We start from the raw sequence: 18,666 nt of genomic DNA, 5'->3' as shown, positions 1-18,666 counted from the left end.
CCTAAAGAGCTTTTGGCTGCATTAAAAATGCTGATCAATAAGATTGCCTGACTAATTTAGGTCAACGTAAATCAAGATAAGGCTGTAAACACTAACATTGAGGACAAAGTTTAATTAGAGAGAATATCACTTAAGGTGTAATAGCCCCAATAAAAACAAATGATTATCTGGGCATTTATCATATAAATGTAAAGACTTAAAAAAAAAAAAAAAACAACAGTCTGGCAAAAATATTACATCACAGCTAAAAGCATTTCCATCTGCCTGACCAATAGGATTTAAGATGAGGGGTGGTTACCTCAGGGCAAAGATAAGAATGGCAAAAAAAAGAAAAAGCCTGAGAGGAAGGGCTTTGCTCTGTTAGAGTGTGGCACATTTACACACTCGCCTCTGCACCCTGCCACTTCTCCGTCAACATGACCACGAACTTCACAGTGAACGCGGTGGAGAGCCCCGAGGAGCACAGGGCTGAAGTCAAAGGTAGGAGCACTTTACTGGCAAAATTCACTCACCAATAAATCCACACAGCCTGCTTAAACAACAGAAACACAACATTGTGGTTGCAGGCACCATCCCCAGCTGGCTGCAAGGCACGCTGCTGCGTAATGGCCCAGGCATCTTCTCTGTGGGAGACACCAGCTACCAACACTGGTTCGATGGGATGGCCATCATGCACAGCTTCACCTTTAAAGATGGTGAGTCTTTTTTTCATTAACCAGCCGTCAAGTGATGTGAAAACTATCATTTCACTTGTGATGTAACGAAACGCAAATGGAAAGTAACTGTTTTTGTTATTGTGGTGGCCACAGGTGAAGTGTCCCACAGAAGCAAATTCCTTAGAAGTGACACCTATAATGCAAATATGGCTGCTAACAGGATAGTTGTGTCCGAAATGGGGACGATGGCGTATCCAGACCCAAGCAAGAACTTCATTGTCAAGTAAGCAGCTTTTAATTAACCAATAATTGCAACTTTGGAATTTTTTCCAGTTCTGCAGAGATTAACTTTAATCATTTATCATTTTATGACTCAAATGTGGTAGGAATTTGGAAAAAATGAACACAAAGTGTTTTATTTCAGACTGCGGTAATAGTTTAAAATCAGTCTTAAAACAGACGCTTATTTGTATCATTGGTGTATGCTGCAGAGTTTTGTGCTCGCTGTGTTCCCTGACTCTTCTCTTCTCAGTATTTACATTAATATATCTTCTTTTGTAGGGCCATTACCTTTCTCAACCATACAATGCCTGACTTCACAGACAATGGTGCCAGCAATTTCATCAAATATGGAAACGATATTTACGCCACTTCTGAAACCAATTACATCCGCATGATCGACCCTGTGACGCTGGAAACCAAGGACAAGGTATGAAAACCTGCTCCACCGCTGGCCTGTCTCCTCTTGGAGATCATGCTTTATCACCTTGATTGCCATAGGTGGACTACATGAAGTACCTTCCAGTGAACCTGGCATCATCACACCCCCACTATGACAAGGAGGGCAATGCCTACAACATGGGAACTTCAATAGCAGAGAAGGGCAAGACCAAATACATGCTGTTCAAAGTTCCTGCTGCTGCAGCAGCCAAAGGTATTTGACCCTTGTTTGGGTTGTGACCTCTTTCATTTTCAAGCTATTTTGGCAATTTCTGCCAGTTCTAAGGGTTTCTTGAAAAAAATAATGTTGGTACTCAACCCTGCAGACCAAGGCAAGAACACCCCTGCTCTGAAGAATGTAGAGGTCATTGCCTCTGTCCCCTGCCGGTCAATGCTCACACCCAGCTACTACCACAGTTTTGCAATGACAGACAACTACTTCATCTTTCTCGAGCAGCCTTTCAAACTAGACATCCTCAAGATGGCCACTGCATACATGAGGGGAGTCAACTGGGCGAGCTGCCTGAAATTCTGTCCAGAGGAGAGTGTAAGCCATCATTGACAGAACTCTGATTTATAGCCTATAAATGATGCATTCAAGGAAAAATTGACCACCATGATGGATTTTGAACTCCTTATTTCCTCACCAGACTCTGATCCACCTGATAAACAGAAAGACTGGCAAAGAGGTGGAGACCAAGTTTCACACAGGATCAATTATTATCTACCATCATGTCAATGCTTATGAAGAGGATGACCACGTGGTTTTTGATGTCATCGCCTACAAGGACAATCACCTCTATGACATGTTCTACTTGAGCAAACTGAAGGAAAACACTGGGAAACCTGATGAAAACTACTCCAAACCCAACTACAATAGATATGTACTTCCTCTAATCTCAGACAAGGTGGGCGCAAGAGGTCACGTGATAATTGTGCTCATGTCTCCACTTTGACCTTTTAAAATGTGGCTTTGCAGGGCATTGCGGTTGGAGAGGACTTGGTGAAGCTCCCAAACACAAGAGCCACTGCTGTGAAGGAGAAAGAAGGCAAACTGTTGTGCCAGCCAGAGGTGCTCTGTGAAGGTAAAACCACCGACAATTCACATGTCTTAGTTGTTAGCTAAAATTTAGACTAAATGTGTTTGTGCTTTTTAACAGGCTTTGAACTACCCAGAATTAACTATGACATCAATGGGAAAAGGCACCGTTTTGTTTACGGGAACTGCGTTGAGCATTCAGTCGTGTCAAAACAGGTAAGGTGTTCTGCACTGTGCAGTATACTGTGTACAGTGTTAGCATTAGCTAGGCAACCGGAACAAATTCCATGTCTTTTCTGCCTCCTCTTCACTGAGTGCACTTATGCACCAAGGTCTGTGAAACAATACCAAGAAGCAATAAACACAATGTTTTATATCTGTATATTGTATATCTCACTAGATAGTCACGCACCATAAGTGTTAATGGCACTCCACACAGGAAGGTGTGAAAGGAACAACCTTGGTTTAAACAATTGCATATTTGTGCACGTTCCCACTTGAGACAGACTCAAATAAAAACACAGGGCTTTTTATCTTCATTACAGTGGGAATTTTAGCCATTTTGGATGGAAGTGAAAAACAGGATGAACAAAGGGAACAATGCAAAATCTTCCTTTGAGGGTCACCCGCATTGGCCCCAATTTAAATAAGTAGTATTGTGCCATAGACTATAATCCAACTGTGTTTTTCCTACTAGTTTATGAAACAAAGACAGGGTCAGCTCATCATTCTATCTATAATAGGAGAAGAAAGCTTCAATGAGGAACAAATATGACATGAAATGTGAAAAAAAAACAAGTTGTCTGACTGAGCGTGATGTCGAAATGCCTTAAAGGAAGTGTGACTGTATGTTGGGGGAAAGGCTGGCCCTGAACACTTCAGTAATCAGATAATAGTGGACAAAGGTCACCATTGCTGTGGCATTGCACGCTTCTGAAAACAGCATTTTATGAGCCCCATATATTGAGAACTGGGAGATTATCTGATCTGGTAAAGATGAATAGTTGATAGAGCTCCTGACTGTGGAGAAGAATGGAGAAACGGATGGGTTACTCACTGGTTAGAGACCAGAGAAAGAACACATTCAACCATCAGAGCTAAAATTATTTTACAGGTTCATAATGTAAGAAGCATAGTGATATTTCATCAGATCAATCGAAACATGAGATTTGCTTCAAAATCACATCAATGATTTTATGATTATGTGTTTTTTATGATCCGATGACACGGTCGCAGATGACTGTGGGTTTCTTTGGCTGCTGCACTCGATGCAATTTGTTGCGAAACTTACTGTCTCTTCTCTGTGAAGATTGCAAAGTTCGACACAGAAAGTAAAGAAATGGTTTTCTGGACTGAGGAAAACTGCTGGCCGTCAGAACCTGTGTTCGTCCCCAGACCAAACGGGGAGTCAGAGGACGACGGTAAGGACGCGGTGCAGCCGCATCACATCACCATCACGTGATGAAACAGTTTCTCCTCTGATGAAACCTTTTTTTTAAAATTCCTTTTACAGGTGTGGTCTTGTCATCAGTGATCAACACCAACCCGGGCCAGTCATGCTACCTCCTGGTCCTGGACGGCAAAACGTTCAAAGAAGTGGGTCGAGCATACGTTGGTGCCAAGTTGCAGAAGGACATGCATGGATATTTCATCCCACATGCATAAAACCCCTGTCTCCCAAGGCGTTCCATTCTTTCTGGTGTCTCTCTGGTAGTTATTTTACCCCACATTTTTAAATATTATGGTTTATTGATAGTGCATGGATCAATACAATTAAAATGCCTGTGCGATGTAATTCCCATTATTCTGTTTTAACACTGATGTTATTACTCCTCACCGAAGGTTTCTCATATCTGTCACTATGTTTTTATCATCAATTATCGGTGCTTTAGGACAATTATGATAAATTATTTTGACCTTCTTTCGACTCTCAGTTATCTTCTCAAAGTCTACTGTGTTCAACTCAGGGTTATTTGGGGATCTGCACCTGTTTTACAGGGACACACACACATATATATATATATATATATATATATATACCACCCTGACAATGCATTTTGTTCAGAATAACAATATCTTAGGTCATAGATGACAACGCTGGAACTAATGAACAGTGTAGTTTTCAGTTATTTGAGGAATCACAACCTTGCGTAATACATCACTAGACTGACTCGCATTAATAGTTCATAATCCAGAAATACTGAAACGGAATGTTTTTACTGCACTTTTTTTACTTTTGGGACCACATGGTGAGTTGTTACACATTCCTGTCATCTCTTCCAAAACTAAACACCACTGGGAAGGCTTGGGACAGACAGACGGACGGACAGACGGACGGACAGACAGAGGCAGAGCTACCATTACATCACTCTCAGCTGGGATCTTTATAAAGTTTTACTGAAGAATTTCAAAATTTACAAGTGTTTTATAAAAGAAAAACACCAATAGTTTAATAGTTACAACTTAATAGAAACAATATCACGATGCATTATCATTTAAGTGTACATGAGTGCCATCAGCATGGTAGCTTACATTAGTTGTATTCACTGTAAACCAAGCAACACATCAATACTGAACTTCAATGGCTACATTAAACGCTCCATTTCCAAAATCTAGAAAGCATGTTTTCCTAAGATGGCACCCCCTAACAAAGGTTACCAAATAAGCAAATGATACCATATATCTCTTATTCAAATGAACCTACAAAACATTTTTATGTCCAGTGAGGTCATATGAAATTCAGTGGAGGAAGAGAGCAAAATCCATTGGCTAAAATAAATTAAACCAGTCAATAAAGAGTACCGAATGAGGCAACAGGAGGGGACAAATGTTAGTGTATGTTCGATCATTGCCAGTTTCCCAGTATTTCAACTTCACCAGATAAGAAAAAATAGATTTCTGCCTGTCCTCCAATTCCTGAATGGCCTAGGCTTTATCTTATCTTAACTTTCACCTTCCTTATCTCCCTGTCTTAGTTGTTTTGGTTATTAACATTTCACTTAAAATCTTAAAACAGCAAGGAAATCTAAGGCCTGTGGAGGAAAGCAAAACACACAGCACAGGATCCAAGCCATGGTGCCCATAGCCAGAGATCATAATGGAGGACGGCGTCCATTTAGGGAGCAGTTAGAGCAGAAAGGAAGTTTGTCCACAAATTAGCTGCCGTCATCTTGAGTCTCCTTCTTTTTTGCTGCCGAGACCTGACTCTTCTCTGTGTCTTCTCCTTCATCCCCTGACAAACAGAAAGAGTCAGTTGTGTGCATTAAAACAACACAATCAAATAAGAGAAACTCTTGTATGAACTGAAATCACCCATCATGCTCTGGTTTCTACATAAACAAAGCTTTCCTGTCCCTCATCTATCGATCTCAGCAACTGCACTGTAATCTATCTGCATGTGGAAGAAAAATCTATAGCAAACATCTGATGAGTTCTGGCTCCCCCTGGTGGTCGCATTGAAGAATATGACGTTATTTCCAAAATCCATGGTCAATGTTGGCGTTTACGACAATGCACGCCCTTAGCTAAAGTAGTTATGAGTTAAAGCATTAGTGAATTCAGTTTCCACGTATGTTAAATAATCAGGCTCTCTGAGCTTTCTCACCAGACTGGTTGATGCTGAGCTGTGCCAGACCCTCTGACAGCTCAGTGGGTCCAGTGGATCCAGTGGGTCCAGGAACTGCAGGGATTTCATGGATCGCATTCCTGCGGCCTGATCGACGAGAAGCAATAAAGTCCTCATAGGTCGCCTCCACATCCGTCATCGCTAACACATCTCACCATAGCAGGGTCTGCCACACACACACACACACACACACACACACACACACACACACACACACACAAAGGTGTAATGGATGAATCAATTGTAAGTGTCGAAGGTGTGCTTCGCGCCCTTGTTTAATACATGAACTACTTATTTTATGAGCTAATCCCTGATTAATCTGTTTTAATCTGTGTCTACTGGAGAGAAAGGACATGGAGGGAGGGCAAGAGGACCGGAGGACAGATTTTTTTTTTAAGCACAAACTGTGTTTGAATAGTGGTGTAGGACTGAAAGCCAAAAATGTAGTCAAAAGGATAATTATGGCAAGTGGAAGCGAGGGGGCACTATATTGAAACGTCATCCTGCCAGTAAACATGGAGCAAGGCAATGTTGCCACGGAGATTTAGGTTAAACCCCCACCATTAATATTCGAACATAATGTATCAGTCTGACAGGAATCTGCCCCATTTTCTTGATTTAAAGTCCATTAGTCTAAGATTGTAGTGATTTATGATACAATTTAATGAAGACAGTTTGAAAATGCTCACTCAGTTACTCAGTTATTTGGGAATAAAAAGCTTGAGGCTCACACGTGTTACTGTTTGTTTGTGTATTCCTGCTGCCTCCTTGTCCATCATTAGAGATGATTCCCATTCCCATAACCCTAACTCCCAACCTCAACCTCAATCCCCACCCCAACCCAAAGTCCCCTAACTAACCCTTTACCCCCCACCATGATGATCTAATCTGCAGCTGTGTTTGGTTATAATCCATTAAATATTCATTTGGCTAATTCTTTTGGCCAACTTAAAGGCAACTTTGCCTGCCCATAGTGGAACCTGAGCTCAGTCGAGTTGAGCAACATGATTTGCAGCAGAAGCTAAAATCAAACGTTACCGAGGACGTTATGTGACGGCCTGCATTTATCTGTTAGCAAAATGGTTGGATGGTTAAATTTTGGTGACGTTCTCAAATCACCATCTGGATTCAGGGATTTCTGGAGCTCCAGAAAAACAATCAAAGAGCAAATGATAATCAAAGGATCTGTGGGACTTTGACTCTTGATCTTCCAAGGACCAAGGCCAAGCAGCTCATTTGCCTTATCTCACTGTAACAGCTCAAACCAGACATCTGTGGGAAAATAAGCATAGTGAAGGTCTGCACATTGATTGCTTTTCTAGTATATTATATGTCTAGTTATATATATAGATAGATAGATAGATAGATAGATAGATAGATAGATAGATAGATAGATAGATAGATAGATAGATAGATTTATCTATCTATCTATCTATCTATCTATCTATCTATCTATCTATCTATCTATCTATCTATCTATCTATCTATCTATCTATCTATCTATCTATCTATATGAGAGACTCTGGAAGGATATTGACAGTATTTGACTATATATTTTAAAAACACATTATGAACTGCTCAATATGTGTGTAAAGCCTACTCATATTGCATTAACGCAGTTGACGCTATCCACACAGACATTTTTTAGGATTGTTGTAGTACAGGGCCATATTGCTAATATTGATGTCATTTTTAGCCAACTACCTGTTTGGGGTTTAAGGCTTTCCCGAATATTCGCAGGAACCAAACCAGCTTGGAGTCCACTTTCCCCACTTGCACTCGCGATAGGATTTAACAACGCTCCTTACTATAGCTTCCGGGTATGAATTTCAAATTAAAAGTCGTATTTTGGGACGCGATAACGTTCCATTTAGCCCTTTGATTATTATTTTAAAAATACTTTTCGTCAATTATTCCGCGGGTCAGACTCAAAGTAACCGTTTAGGGCATTTAAAATCGTAACTTTAAGAGGGAGCGAGGGAGGGGTGAGCGCAACATCTGGCTGTGAACGACCCCATTCAAACGTCACAAGGCTTCAGTCTGGCACACAGATTCTCCAGATGTTGCCTGCTCTTGCACGCACACTGAGCTCTTTGTAATCTGTTAACCCTTTGCAGTTGATTTAGGATTCAGTCCAAATTAACCATTAACAAGACCTAGCATAATAACTATAAGACTATGAGTGAGTGAGATTAGTATCACGACCAGCATTTTTGTCAAATCAGCTTGGCAATGTTAATGTAGCGCAACTGAGATTTTGGTTTTTGCGAAACCGGAAGTGAATAACTAATTTCTCTTGCTTCCGCTGCTCTTCTGTGGCCGCCCCATAACAACAGAAGTATCAAAGAATCATGATGTATGAAGGTGAGTGGAGCTTTCGTAAAGGAATTATTTGGGCTCAGATGTAGACGCATCAAACAGATACACAAATCTATTAGATAAGAATGACTTAATAGCTACTCATATTTTCCCATTACCCATATATTTGAGATCACCAAAATGCTAGGTAACATCAAGAATGTAGCTGAGCAGCTTTATGTGGCTAGTTAGCATGATGCTACATAGCGGCCTGTCAAGTGGTCATTAGAGCTATTAAAGGATAAATACACACACAAATAAATAAATAAATATATATGATCACAATGAATCTTAATTCACAGATGAAAACACTCCTGCCAATAAGGGTTACGAACAATGCAACTCGTGTAAAAGATATTTCAACCCAACCGTCCTGGTAAGAATACTTATTCCTTCGTGTAAAATATTTGGTTTTCTTATAGTTTATATAGTTATATTTGAGCATAGAAATAATCTGCAATAAGTGTGACAATCTTTCCCACAGTTCCCATCAGCTGATTGTATCAGCTGGTTGTCGGTTTCTGGTACTCCGGGATCTTTTATGCTCCTATAAATAACTTTTAATGGGAACTATTAATGAAGTGGCAAAGCTTGGTTTATGTTTATGTGATCTTAAATCTCTCATACCCTCTCCTCCCTTCCAAGTTCTTTAGCTATATACAGTGGTGTGTCAGGAATAAGGACAAAATAGCACCAAACAAATAGGAAAATATGACTGCTCAGAGGAATGTTCTTATGCGTGTGAAGCAGCAGGCTACGTACATTCTAAGGTTTCTATCGTCCTACAGACCCGGCATGCTCAAATTTGCCAGTCAGTGGCGAAAAAACGGAAGGTGTTTGACTCAAGTCGACAACGAGCCGAGGGCACAGACATCCCTACGCTCAAACCTATGAAACCAAAGGTAAGGTGCTTCAGTGGATGAAAATGTAACCTGGCAAAGATGAAAAATCTAAATTTCATGTGAGTGTCATTCTATTTAAACATTGTCAGTAGCACAGTTCACGCACTGGAACCGGGCTATGTCACTTGCCATCCTATATAATCTTTAAAACATTTATGGCTAGCTCTTTACGCTTTTGTTTTCTTTAACTTCAACAGTACTGATCATCTTACCTGCCTCTTCGGTTGCACCAGTTGGTTTAACTTTCAATCCTTTTTTATATCCCAGCTGTAATACCACAACCATAATGACATAAAGGATCACTCATGCTCTCATTTTTATGGGACTCATTAACTAAGGATGAAACATATGTTACATGTAATGATGAATTAGTACATTTTGAGAGGCCTTTCTCCACTGCAGGTTGCATTTAATCACAATTAGGACTTAAACAATCAGACCAGGAGGATTCTCACATTGACCAGAAGTCACGTTCCCAGTCCTCTAGGTATTTTCTGTTTGTGGTTAAAAGATCTGAGAAGTGGGTGGCCTGAAATCACAGACCTTTATTATCATGAAGGATGATGGTCTCACTGGAAGCCCTGAGCTCCAGCAACCCCTGTACACCTAGATTTCCTCTCTGGCAGATCACAATCAGCGCTGGTCAGGCGGAGCACCTCACGGCCCAGGGCTCTGTCCTGAGACCTCTGCTCTTCACCCTGACTCATGACGGTGTCCCCAGGGTTGACACTAACTATTGTGGAGTTTACATGTGGCACAACAGAGCTTCATCAGGCAGTGACTGAGTCAAACACAATTTGAAATAAGCTTTATTTGTCACGTGTGCAGTGAAAGGCGTTTAAAAAGATCGTCCCCAGGTCAACTGCTTGGAAGCAAGTATGTCATATATCAACTTAATGATGTTGTGGGAGGCAGGGGGGATGGGTGTGGGTGCACGTAGGTGTGTGTGAGTGGGTGGGGGGGTGGCATCATGCAACTGGCCCTATTGTGAGAGCACCCTAGTTGTCGAAAGCTGCAGAAGTGTGTGGGTTGTTGTACACCATCTATATAATAATTCTCTACATTTCATGCATTCCAGCCGGAGCCCCCTAAGAAACAATCAAACTGGCGCAAAAAACACGATGATTTTATTGCTACCATCCGGGCCGCCAAATCAGTAGCTCACATCATAAAGGATGGTGGACCGTTGCCACCACCCCCTCCTCCCACGTATGACCCAGGTAACACAGATGCATGTGGCAGGGGTCACCAAGCCAGAACTACAAGGCCTGCTTCCGGGCTGGGTTTTCTGTCCGACCCTACCCATGACAGCACCTGGATTGTGGGCCTTGTGGGACTGGGTTGAAGGCCACTGATATAAGGGATAGAAAGAGAAGAATGAGAACATTGCTGCATGTATAGAATGTGTATCATCTTTTCTTTTAGACTACATCCAGTGCCCCTGCTGTCAGAGGAGGTTCAACGAGAATGCAGCAGAAAGACATATCAAGTTCTGCCAGGAACAGGCGGCCCGTATGCCCCAAAGGGGCAAAGTAGCAGATGTGAAGAAGCCTCCTGCTCGCACCCAGGTAGCAACCATGATCCACTCAAATTATTTTTCAGTGAAACGAAGTGGAGCCAGCTAACCAATGTAACCAGTGAGACAAGAATGTCAACTAAGCCTCTTATTTTGACCCTGAAGAATTTTTTGTGGCACTGGGAATAAATTCAGCTTTGATATTTAAAAGGCTCAACATCAGAGAGAACCCAGAAACTTTGCCTTAACGAGACATAATCAGCAGGGTTGACCTTACAGAATCACTTCATTTCTCAGAAATAGTTCACTTATTGTTTGTCCCTGTGACTCTGACCACTGTATCCCTTTCCCATGGACGGTACCGTGGTAACGGCAGAGTTACGTAACACCTCGTTCAACATCAGCGAATGTTTTGCTCATATTTGGCTTAATTTGCTCAGAAGTTTGAAATTCTCAAATGCACTCCTGATGTGGTTTCTGAGGCCTCAGTTTTACTAATGTCAAAGGATCAGGGTCCTACTGAGGCATCCTTTTTAATATCTTTGTGCAGCATTGCCTTTTAAAAACTCCCATGTGTCTTTCTTTAGTACAAGCCTCCCGCACTAGTGAAGAAGGCCAACCCAGCTGCTGCACCCACCGTCCCTCTGGCCTCCTCTCGTTTACCCCAGCGGTCAGGCCTTGGACAGCCTACTGGTGAGGGAGCAGCTACCTCGTGTTTCCGAACTTTGGTTCTCTTTCGTTTCATTCTCCTCGGGGTCGTCCTCTCACATGGACGCCTGTTTGTCCTTTCGACCACAGTGAGATGGAAACACTTTACACAGGCTGATTTTCTTATTCATTTCTTTGACTTCTGCTCCAGGAATCCCCTCTAGTAAGGTCTCTTATCCAGCATCCACAAGGACTAATTCTCCGGGCCTCACAAGTCCTGCATCAGGGTCAGCACCCACACAGAACATCTAAGACTTTCTTTTTCTCAACATTATCTGGATTCAGATCTTTCACATCAAGTTGCACTAAGGTGTTTGAGCTTGTCTGTATTTTTTGGTGCATCAGGCAGCTGAAAGACGCTTTGACTTGTGTGCTGGTGTGCTCAGCGCGAATAGAAATCTAACCCAGAAACACATTTTTGTTGTTTTGTCATCAGCATAGGAAATAACAGCAAAATGATGAACTCAGGCAATCGAGCTGTGAAAAGCACTCGATCTAGAATAAGTCTGGACAGGAAGAAAACGGACTCCAGCATGTCTAGGTAGGCCCAACACGCTTGCATCATAAAGGTAATGGATCAACTAACCAACCATCCAGCTCAGATATGTAATATGAAGACATTATATCCTGAAAGAATTTCTCTAGAGATGACACAGCATTACACAGATACACGCTTTGTTCATTCCAAAAACAAATAATACAGTGCTTAATTAACACTTTATCAATCTAAAAATGCAGATAACAGGTCTGGCATCTTGTTTATTAATATGTACAATATGCATTTGCTCAGTTTCATATGGAATGGCGGCATTATCCATCCCTCTGTGATCAGTGACTCGATTCATGATTGTCCTGTTTTTAATGCTTTAATAAAGAAAGTATCACACTTAAATCTGGCTGCACAGTGATAGCAACTACACTGACACTCAGTGGGCGGAGATTGTTTTATTAACTTGTTTTTTACATTTTTAGGGAAGATGTGGCTGAGAATGAGCTCGAGAACGGGGGGATGAAGAGCAAGTTTTGTCACGGCTGTGGAAGCAAGTACCCTGTTGAAACTGCAAAGTTCTGTTGTGAGTGTGGCATCAAGAGGATGTTTATTTGATGGATGTCAGCAGAACAGGATACAAGGACTTCACCGTCCATGATTAGAAAATAAATGCTTGATTGACAATAAGTGCTGAGGTGAAGAACTGGGTGTAGATTTTCAGCTAGTTTTCCTCTTTTTCCTTCCAACAATGCATTCCATTCAAGCGCAATGTGGTCAACTACTGATAAGAAGAATAAGTGGTTTGAAATATGGTGACTTTGAAAAGAGATTTTCTTTTCGTTTTTTATTGTTTTTACAGGAAATGGTCCAAATTGAACAAGCTTGTAAAATTCAACCTTCTTTTTGGATTTAAGATTGTTACAGTTAAGGGTCAATCATTTCTAGACAAATGTAGCATTGACTTCTCCCGTTATATGCCCGCTTATTTTATACTTTTTTTTCTTATTTATATTCTTTTTAATAATAATAAATAACAGCACCTTTTAATTGCATACTCAGAACTGTACGAAGCCTACGTGTACCTGGATGTCACCAATAGCTTTATCCTTGACAGTGTTCTTATTCAGTCAGTATTCAATGTATTAATTTATGAGAATATACACCAACTCTATATTCACTTTACATACCAAGTATTGTGGATTTCTTTACGCATAAAAGACACTATTAATGTTAATTAATTCTGTGGTCAGACACTAAAAAGAAAAGCTTCAACATGCTGTTAATTTTAGATGATCTTCAGGAATGTTTATCGGACATGAACTGAAATGCTGAAACATTCCAGACAGGCTGACCGGTTGTTTTAAGGCAGTGAACTTGTTTATCCAATAAATAAATGTATCAGCTGATTTCATGAGTGTTTTTGAAAGATCTTACAAATATAACCATTCTGTAAACACGTTGAGGTAAAATTAATATATAAAACACTGTTAAAAGTAAAGATATCTAAAACACATCTGCCCTGTCAGATAAAAACTTATAGATTTACTCATTTTACAAACCAAAATTAGCTTCATGGTATTGAATTTATCATTCCCTGGCAAGAACAAAGCTGGTGTGGAAATGTTTCTTTATTCTACAATAAATTCATATACCCCGTATGGGTTTAATAAGCAGGCATCATTTCTTTGAGGCACCAACAGAGGGAGCCAGAGCTGATATTCCAGGCGACTAAACCAAAAGTGAAAGTAAAAGAACATTTAAGCAGCCCAGAGTCTTCAAGCCAGTTTTCCATATGTACCTTTGCATCCTCTAACTATGGGTCCCATATAAAGAGGCTTGTGGGGGGGCCTTCCTGGTAAATATGACGAGGCATCAGTAGTGCAGAGAACAGATTGTGTGGCGAGTCTGTAAAGACTGGACATTTGTAGGGAGAGTTCAGTCCTCCAGTAGAGAAGAAATACACTATTGTTGGCTGGGAAGCTAAAAGAGAGTGACAGCTTCCTGCCCAGCATAACCAGTTTGACTACACAGGAAAAAAAGCACAAAGTCTGATTTCAGCTAAACATGATTGATCACAAAGGGCAACAATTCAGTGCCGGTCTGTTGAGGCCTGATACTCCACATAAGCTTTGGTTTGTTCTGTTCTTTGGCTCTTCCATATCATTTCAATATCACCCCAAAATAATTGAACATAAACAGCTGGATGCTCTGTGAAACAAAAATTAGGACCAAATTTAAACCCAAACTTTTCAAGTTAACACATTTTGTCCCCACATATCCTCCCGTGACTGCTGTCGGTAGCAGATCTTCCCAGGATCAGCATGGTTCACGGAGTCAAATGACCACATGCATTAGAAAGGTCTCGGCAGTACTTCAATGTTGTTGTTTACTTCAATGTGTAAAAAGGGAAATAAACAACATTGAGTTAGTGTACCTTGAGCCAACCTGGCACTCTGAGCAGATCAAAATATTCTGGCTATACCTTCTGTTCCCTGAAAAGGGGTAGAGCACATGTTGAAAGGGATAGTAAAACGTTACATAGCCTATGGAAGACACCTCCATCCTCACCTTTGAGGCAGATGCTCTGTGGTGAGACCAACAACAGTGACGATCACTCACAGATCCCCATTTTAACAAAGCCCAGGAGGATTCCGTGTCCCTGGTAAGTGTTCCCCTCCCTTCCTGCTTTATTTGGATGCAGTCTAACCTTTAAACCACCCAGAGTGAGCTGGGGATGACAGGGATGTACCAAGAGGGAATGCCACTCATTTGCTTTGCAGAAGACAAAAGGAAAAGAAGTGCAGTCTTAAACAAACAAAACCTCATATCAACAGACTCATTTGGATCAAACTGACCACAAAGAGCCTCCAGCACCAAAGCCAAAGGCTTTATTATGGGCCTGAGCCTGCAAACCCCTTATAAGGGAGAACCTGGCTCGCTCACCTTCTCGAGCACCAACAAACTGGAAATGCATGTACAGCAAAGTTCCAGTCCACATGTGCGCTAACGTTTCCATCCAAACATGGGTATTGGGTGTTTGCTCTGGATGCAAACATCCATTTCTACCCTGCCAAAACCGCTACCACCAATGGGGGAAACCTCCATTTTGTCACCAGAACACTGCCTCTGGAGAGAAGGTCTGGTCCCAGGTTGAAGCAGCCTGGAAGAGAGGGTGAGACAGATTCAGCAAAGGAACAAGTCTTTCAAATGGGTCTTAGACCAGAGGCCCTTTGTCCTCAGGCACAGATGAAGCCACGTCCTTCAAGGAGGAAAAGTGGAGTTCTGCTGAGCCAACGTCACCTTAACCAGTACTCCCAGAAGCTGGGACACGTGTACACAAAAGCCCGGCTCTGTCAATGCCCTCCTGGCGGACAGGACATGATGATCCTTCTCATGTAGGGAGAAGCCACACCCTGGGGTGAGTCACACTCAAAATTGGGAAGACTGCCGGTGGCTAACACCAACGGGGCCAGTTCTGCTAAATTAGTCAGCTGTAGCCCGTAAGCGAAGCTAACTGGCAGCACCTACTTGGATTGACTCGGAGCGGTGTTCTCATCTCTCAAGGTGAAGAGCGTGAGATCTGAATAATGACGTGCATAGACATACATGGAGGAAGGGCCTGACAGAGGTTACCAAAGGTCATTTGTCTTCAAGGTGACCAGCAGGCCGTGCCAGGTTGTGATAACCTTAACAGCTTCTGAGGGAACCATCTGAAAGGGAACTGGCCACTGGGGATTATCTTCTTCACCCTTCAGGCTTCTTGTTCTATGATAGGATTCATGTTTTTATAAGTTGTTGCAAATTATACATATATGATCAAAGAAGCTTTGACAGCGGATCTAGTGATCAAAGGTCTCAGGAGCTTTTATTTCAAGCTACAACCAGTGCAACTGTGGTTGCATTACAGGTGCAATCAATATCACTTGTGGTGTTTAACTTCAACCAGTCAGCAACAATGGAAACAAATACAGACATCAAGGTAAGATATTAATGAGACAGGCCTGTGCGTGACTGCATGGAGTGTGAGGGGGAGGAACAGTCAGGTTCTGTGGAACTGCGCAGTTTTACTCTGTTAAGCCTTAAAGTTGACCTTAAACGTAGGCTTCATTAGCATGACCATGAGTTCCCTAACAGGTTTGTTTCGAGGTTAAAAAATATCCCACTGTTTTGGTAAATCATGGCAGCTAAACATTGTTAAGGTGGAACAACAGTGAGAGATTTTGGTTCTTGTGAAGCCAAAAGTGAATAACTTTTCTCTTTCTTCCTCATTACAACAGAAGCATCCGGAAATAACGGAGTACAGAGGTGAGAACAGTTGTCACAAATGAAAATGTGAACCCATATTTTCCATTTTGGTTGGAGCTCATGCTAAAAGATTCTAAGCAACATCAGGCTGAAAATGTGGCTGAGCAGCTACAGTACATGGGACGAGTTAGCTATGTTAGCATGGTGCTAACTAATGGCCCAGGCAATAAGTCATAAGAGCAATGAGAGAAAAGTTACACACAAGGTTGACACACATAGACGTGTGTATATATGTAGCCTACGTATATACAGTTCACACTCACTGTGACCCTTAATTCACAGATGGAGATGCTTCCACAGAGAAATTGCTTCAGTGCAACACCTGCAACAGGTCTTTCTACCCAAAAGTCCTGGTAAGAATAACTGCTTGGTTGGTGTTAAGCTTGTATATTTTTATTACGTGGTATAAGTTGGTAGTTGTTGGTTTATGTTCCTATAAATAACTTTCAGTGGGAAAGTACATAAGTGCTTTTTAAATCCTGACCAATCATCATCTCTCCACCCATCTGAAATCTAAAGCTTTATCCCACAGGAGCCTATTCTACCTAATGACAAATTAGACGGTTCCACCAAAGACCAATGCTTGAATGTTTAATGACTCGCACTGGAATAATCAATTACACTTTTCCTAAGTTTCAATCCGCTTTATGTTGGTCTTTCACTGTAAAGTAATAATGTACGGATTTTTTTGTGTGAAACATTCTGTACATTATGGCCATAAAGCCCTCAGTGAGCTGAGACCTCCAGCAAGCAGCTCATTTCCCCACACATTGTGTAAGAAACACCATGTTACGTAACATAGTAGCTTGCTTTATGATCAAAGGCCTTTGGCCTGATCTTTGGAATATCAAAGTTCAAAGACCCTCAGGAATCCAGAAAATCACCAAAATGTAATCAGCTCTCCCTTGGTCCATTATCAACGTACCAAATGACTGCTAATATGGAGCAACGGGCTAGATTTTGAGGCGTTTATCTACCTACAGGAGAGGCATGCTGTCATTTGTGAAAATGCGGCAAACAGAAAACGAAAGGTGTTTGACTCAAGTCGACAAAGAGCCGAGGGCACGGCCATCGCCACGCTCAACGCTTTGAAAAAGGTAAGGCGCTTCAGTTATGGCAGTTCCTTATCATGATCGCAGAACATCTATTAAAACGGAGCTAGATTACGTGCTATAATCTTCAATCACAATATTTATGGCAGGCTCATTAAGCTGTTGTTTTATTCCACTTCAACAGTACTGTCCATCTTAACTGTCCCTTGGGTTGTAACACATCACTATAACTGATTTATAAATGACAGGTTAGCACATTACACTTATCATGGGCTGCCACGCCCAACTAGCCACACTTCTCTCCCATTGGCTCCCATCTGGGAAAAAATGTTTGAAAACTGAAAAAGCCCCGCATTTAACTGTTTCCAACACTGATTCACCAAATCAGATGGAAAAAAACACTGAGGGCGCCTTTATCCAACAAGCCCAGACACGATATCGCTGCTAAGTGTTTGAAATTTGTGTTGGAACTGGTGGCAACTGTACTTTGAATCGTGACGGATGTCAGATACTCTTGCCAGCTACTGTGGTGGCGTGGGGTGGGGTGTGTGGGGTGCCGGGGGCAGAGGGCCAGTCCCACTTTCTGTGGGATTATCTACTTTGTTTTGTCACTCTTCAGAATGTTGGTTCTGGACTCAATAAGTCAAAGCTCAGTACACATTAAAGGACAATTCCAGACAACTTCAGTTTGGGTCTATAGTTTGCTAATATTTTTTCTCAAAGAATGAAACTGAAGATTTTTTATTGCTTTTGTGCATTAGTTTTGACTCACCAGGACTCACAAGGTTAATCTAGACTATGTTTGACAGCGGTCAGGTGGGTAATGAAACACACCAGCGGGTCTGTTTACTTCAAGAAAGCAGACATGTTTATAGAACTGAAGAAGCCTTCTGGATAGAAGGCGAAACGTCTTCAAGAGAAGAAACCCAGTCCAGTTGACAGAGAAAACTACCTTGGACATGTTTATAAAAGTTCGCCAGGGATCAAGCACAGGCCAACATAACCACTTTATCAGCAACACCATGGTGAACCATACCAAACGATCTCTTGTGGAACTCTTGATCTCTTCGCCATTCAAGCAGGAACATCATATCATGTACTTTCTGTGAAAGCTACAGCATCGCCATAGAAACCATTCTGACCACGTGCATTTGTGAGCATCATGAAGGCTGCAGATGAGAAGAGGGGTGAGGACAGCAGGAACAATCTCAGGGACTTCCCTCCCTTCAGGACAACAATTACCAGGGGCTTCTCATACTCCCAACATGGGCTCTGGAAATGTTCTGCAACATTTG

The 18,666-nt window shown here is 41.7% G+C and overlaps 3 protein-coding genes and 2 long non-coding RNA genes across 9 annotated transcripts; 3 read left to right on the top strand and 2 right to left on the bottom strand.

Annotated features, from left to right (window-relative positions):
- Positions 1-271: 271 nt before the first annotated feature.
- LOC101078539 (beta,beta-carotene 15,15'-dioxygenase-like) lies at positions 272-4,108 on the top strand. The gene is made up of 11 exons (XM_003967915.3): positions 272-480; positions 567-695; positions 810-939; positions 1,218-1,365; positions 1,437-1,590; positions 1,703-1,923; positions 2,027-2,284; positions 2,356-2,461; positions 2,537-2,631; positions 3,725-3,836; positions 3,929-4,108. Exons 1-11 carry the CDS (start codon positions 417-419, stop codon positions 4,078-4,080), a joined length of 1,569 nt encoding a protein of 522 aa, XP_003967964.1. The 5' UTR covers positions 272-416; the 3' UTR covers positions 4,081-4,108.
- A 672-nt stretch (positions 4,109-4,780) lies between these two features.
- Positions 4,781-7,836, bottom strand: pkia (cAMP-dependent protein kinase inhibitor alpha). Of its 4 annotated transcripts, XR_003889900.1 has the most exons (4): positions 7,745-7,819; positions 7,160-7,312; positions 6,020-6,206; positions 4,781-5,647 (listed from the first exon to the last, which is right to left on the bottom strand). XR_003889900.1 is itself a non-coding variant. In XM_029843168.1 (2 exons), exons 1-2 carry the CDS (start codon positions 6,177-6,179, stop codon positions 5,571-5,573), a joined length of 237 nt encoding a protein of 78 aa, XP_029699028.1. In that variant the 5' UTR covers positions 6,180-6,206; the 3' UTR covers positions 4,781-5,570. The 4 variants fall into 4 exon arrangements, 1 of the variants encoding a protein (XP_029699028.1); XR_964849.2 differs by lacking the exon at positions 7,160-7,312 and having other exon boundaries at positions 7,745-7,836; XR_003889901.1 differs by lacking the exons at positions 7,160-7,312; positions 7,745-7,819 and adding an exon at positions 6,772-6,875.
- Positions 7,837-8,283: 447 nt separating this feature from the next.
- Positions 8,284-13,420, top strand: zc2hc1a (zinc finger, C2HC-type containing 1A). Its single transcript, XM_011607841.2, has 9 exons — positions 8,284-8,404; positions 8,701-8,774; positions 9,187-9,300; positions 10,379-10,520; positions 10,726-10,868; positions 11,404-11,509; positions 11,676-11,751; positions 11,961-12,065; positions 12,497-13,420. Exons 1-9 carry the CDS (start codon positions 8,392-8,394, stop codon positions 12,627-12,629), a joined length of 906 nt encoding a protein of 301 aa, XP_011606143.1. The 5' UTR covers positions 8,284-8,391; the 3' UTR covers positions 12,630-13,420.
- Positions 13,421-13,443: 23 nt separating this feature from the next.
- Positions 13,444-15,665, bottom strand: LOC115251176 (uncharacterized). 2 transcript variants are annotated; one of them, XR_003889714.1, is made up of 4 exons: positions 15,315-15,665; positions 14,583-15,174; positions 13,813-14,506; positions 13,444-13,742 (listed from the first exon to the last, which is right to left on the bottom strand). It is a non-coding gene; the product is annotated as an uncharacterized lncRNA (long non-coding RNA). The 2 variants fall into 2 exon arrangements; XR_003889713.1 differs by having other exon boundaries at positions 13,444-14,506.
- Positions 15,071-16,806, top strand: LOC115251177 (uncharacterized). Its single transcript, XR_003889715.1, has 3 exons — positions 15,071-15,186; positions 15,255-15,432; positions 15,579-16,806. It is a non-coding gene; the product is annotated as an uncharacterized lncRNA (long non-coding RNA).
- Positions 16,807-18,666: the final 1,860 nt, after the last annotated feature.

The sequence above is a fragment of the Takifugu rubripes genome, chromosome 10 (assembly GCF_901000725.2).
Source record: "Takifugu rubripes chromosome 10, fTakRub1.2, whole genome shotgun sequence".
NCBI classification, from domain to species: Eukaryota; Metazoa; Chordata; class Actinopteri; order Tetraodontiformes; family Tetraodontidae; genus Takifugu; species Takifugu rubripes.
Note: the sequence above shows the minus strand (reverse complement) of the source record. Positions and strands in the feature narration are given on the sequence as shown.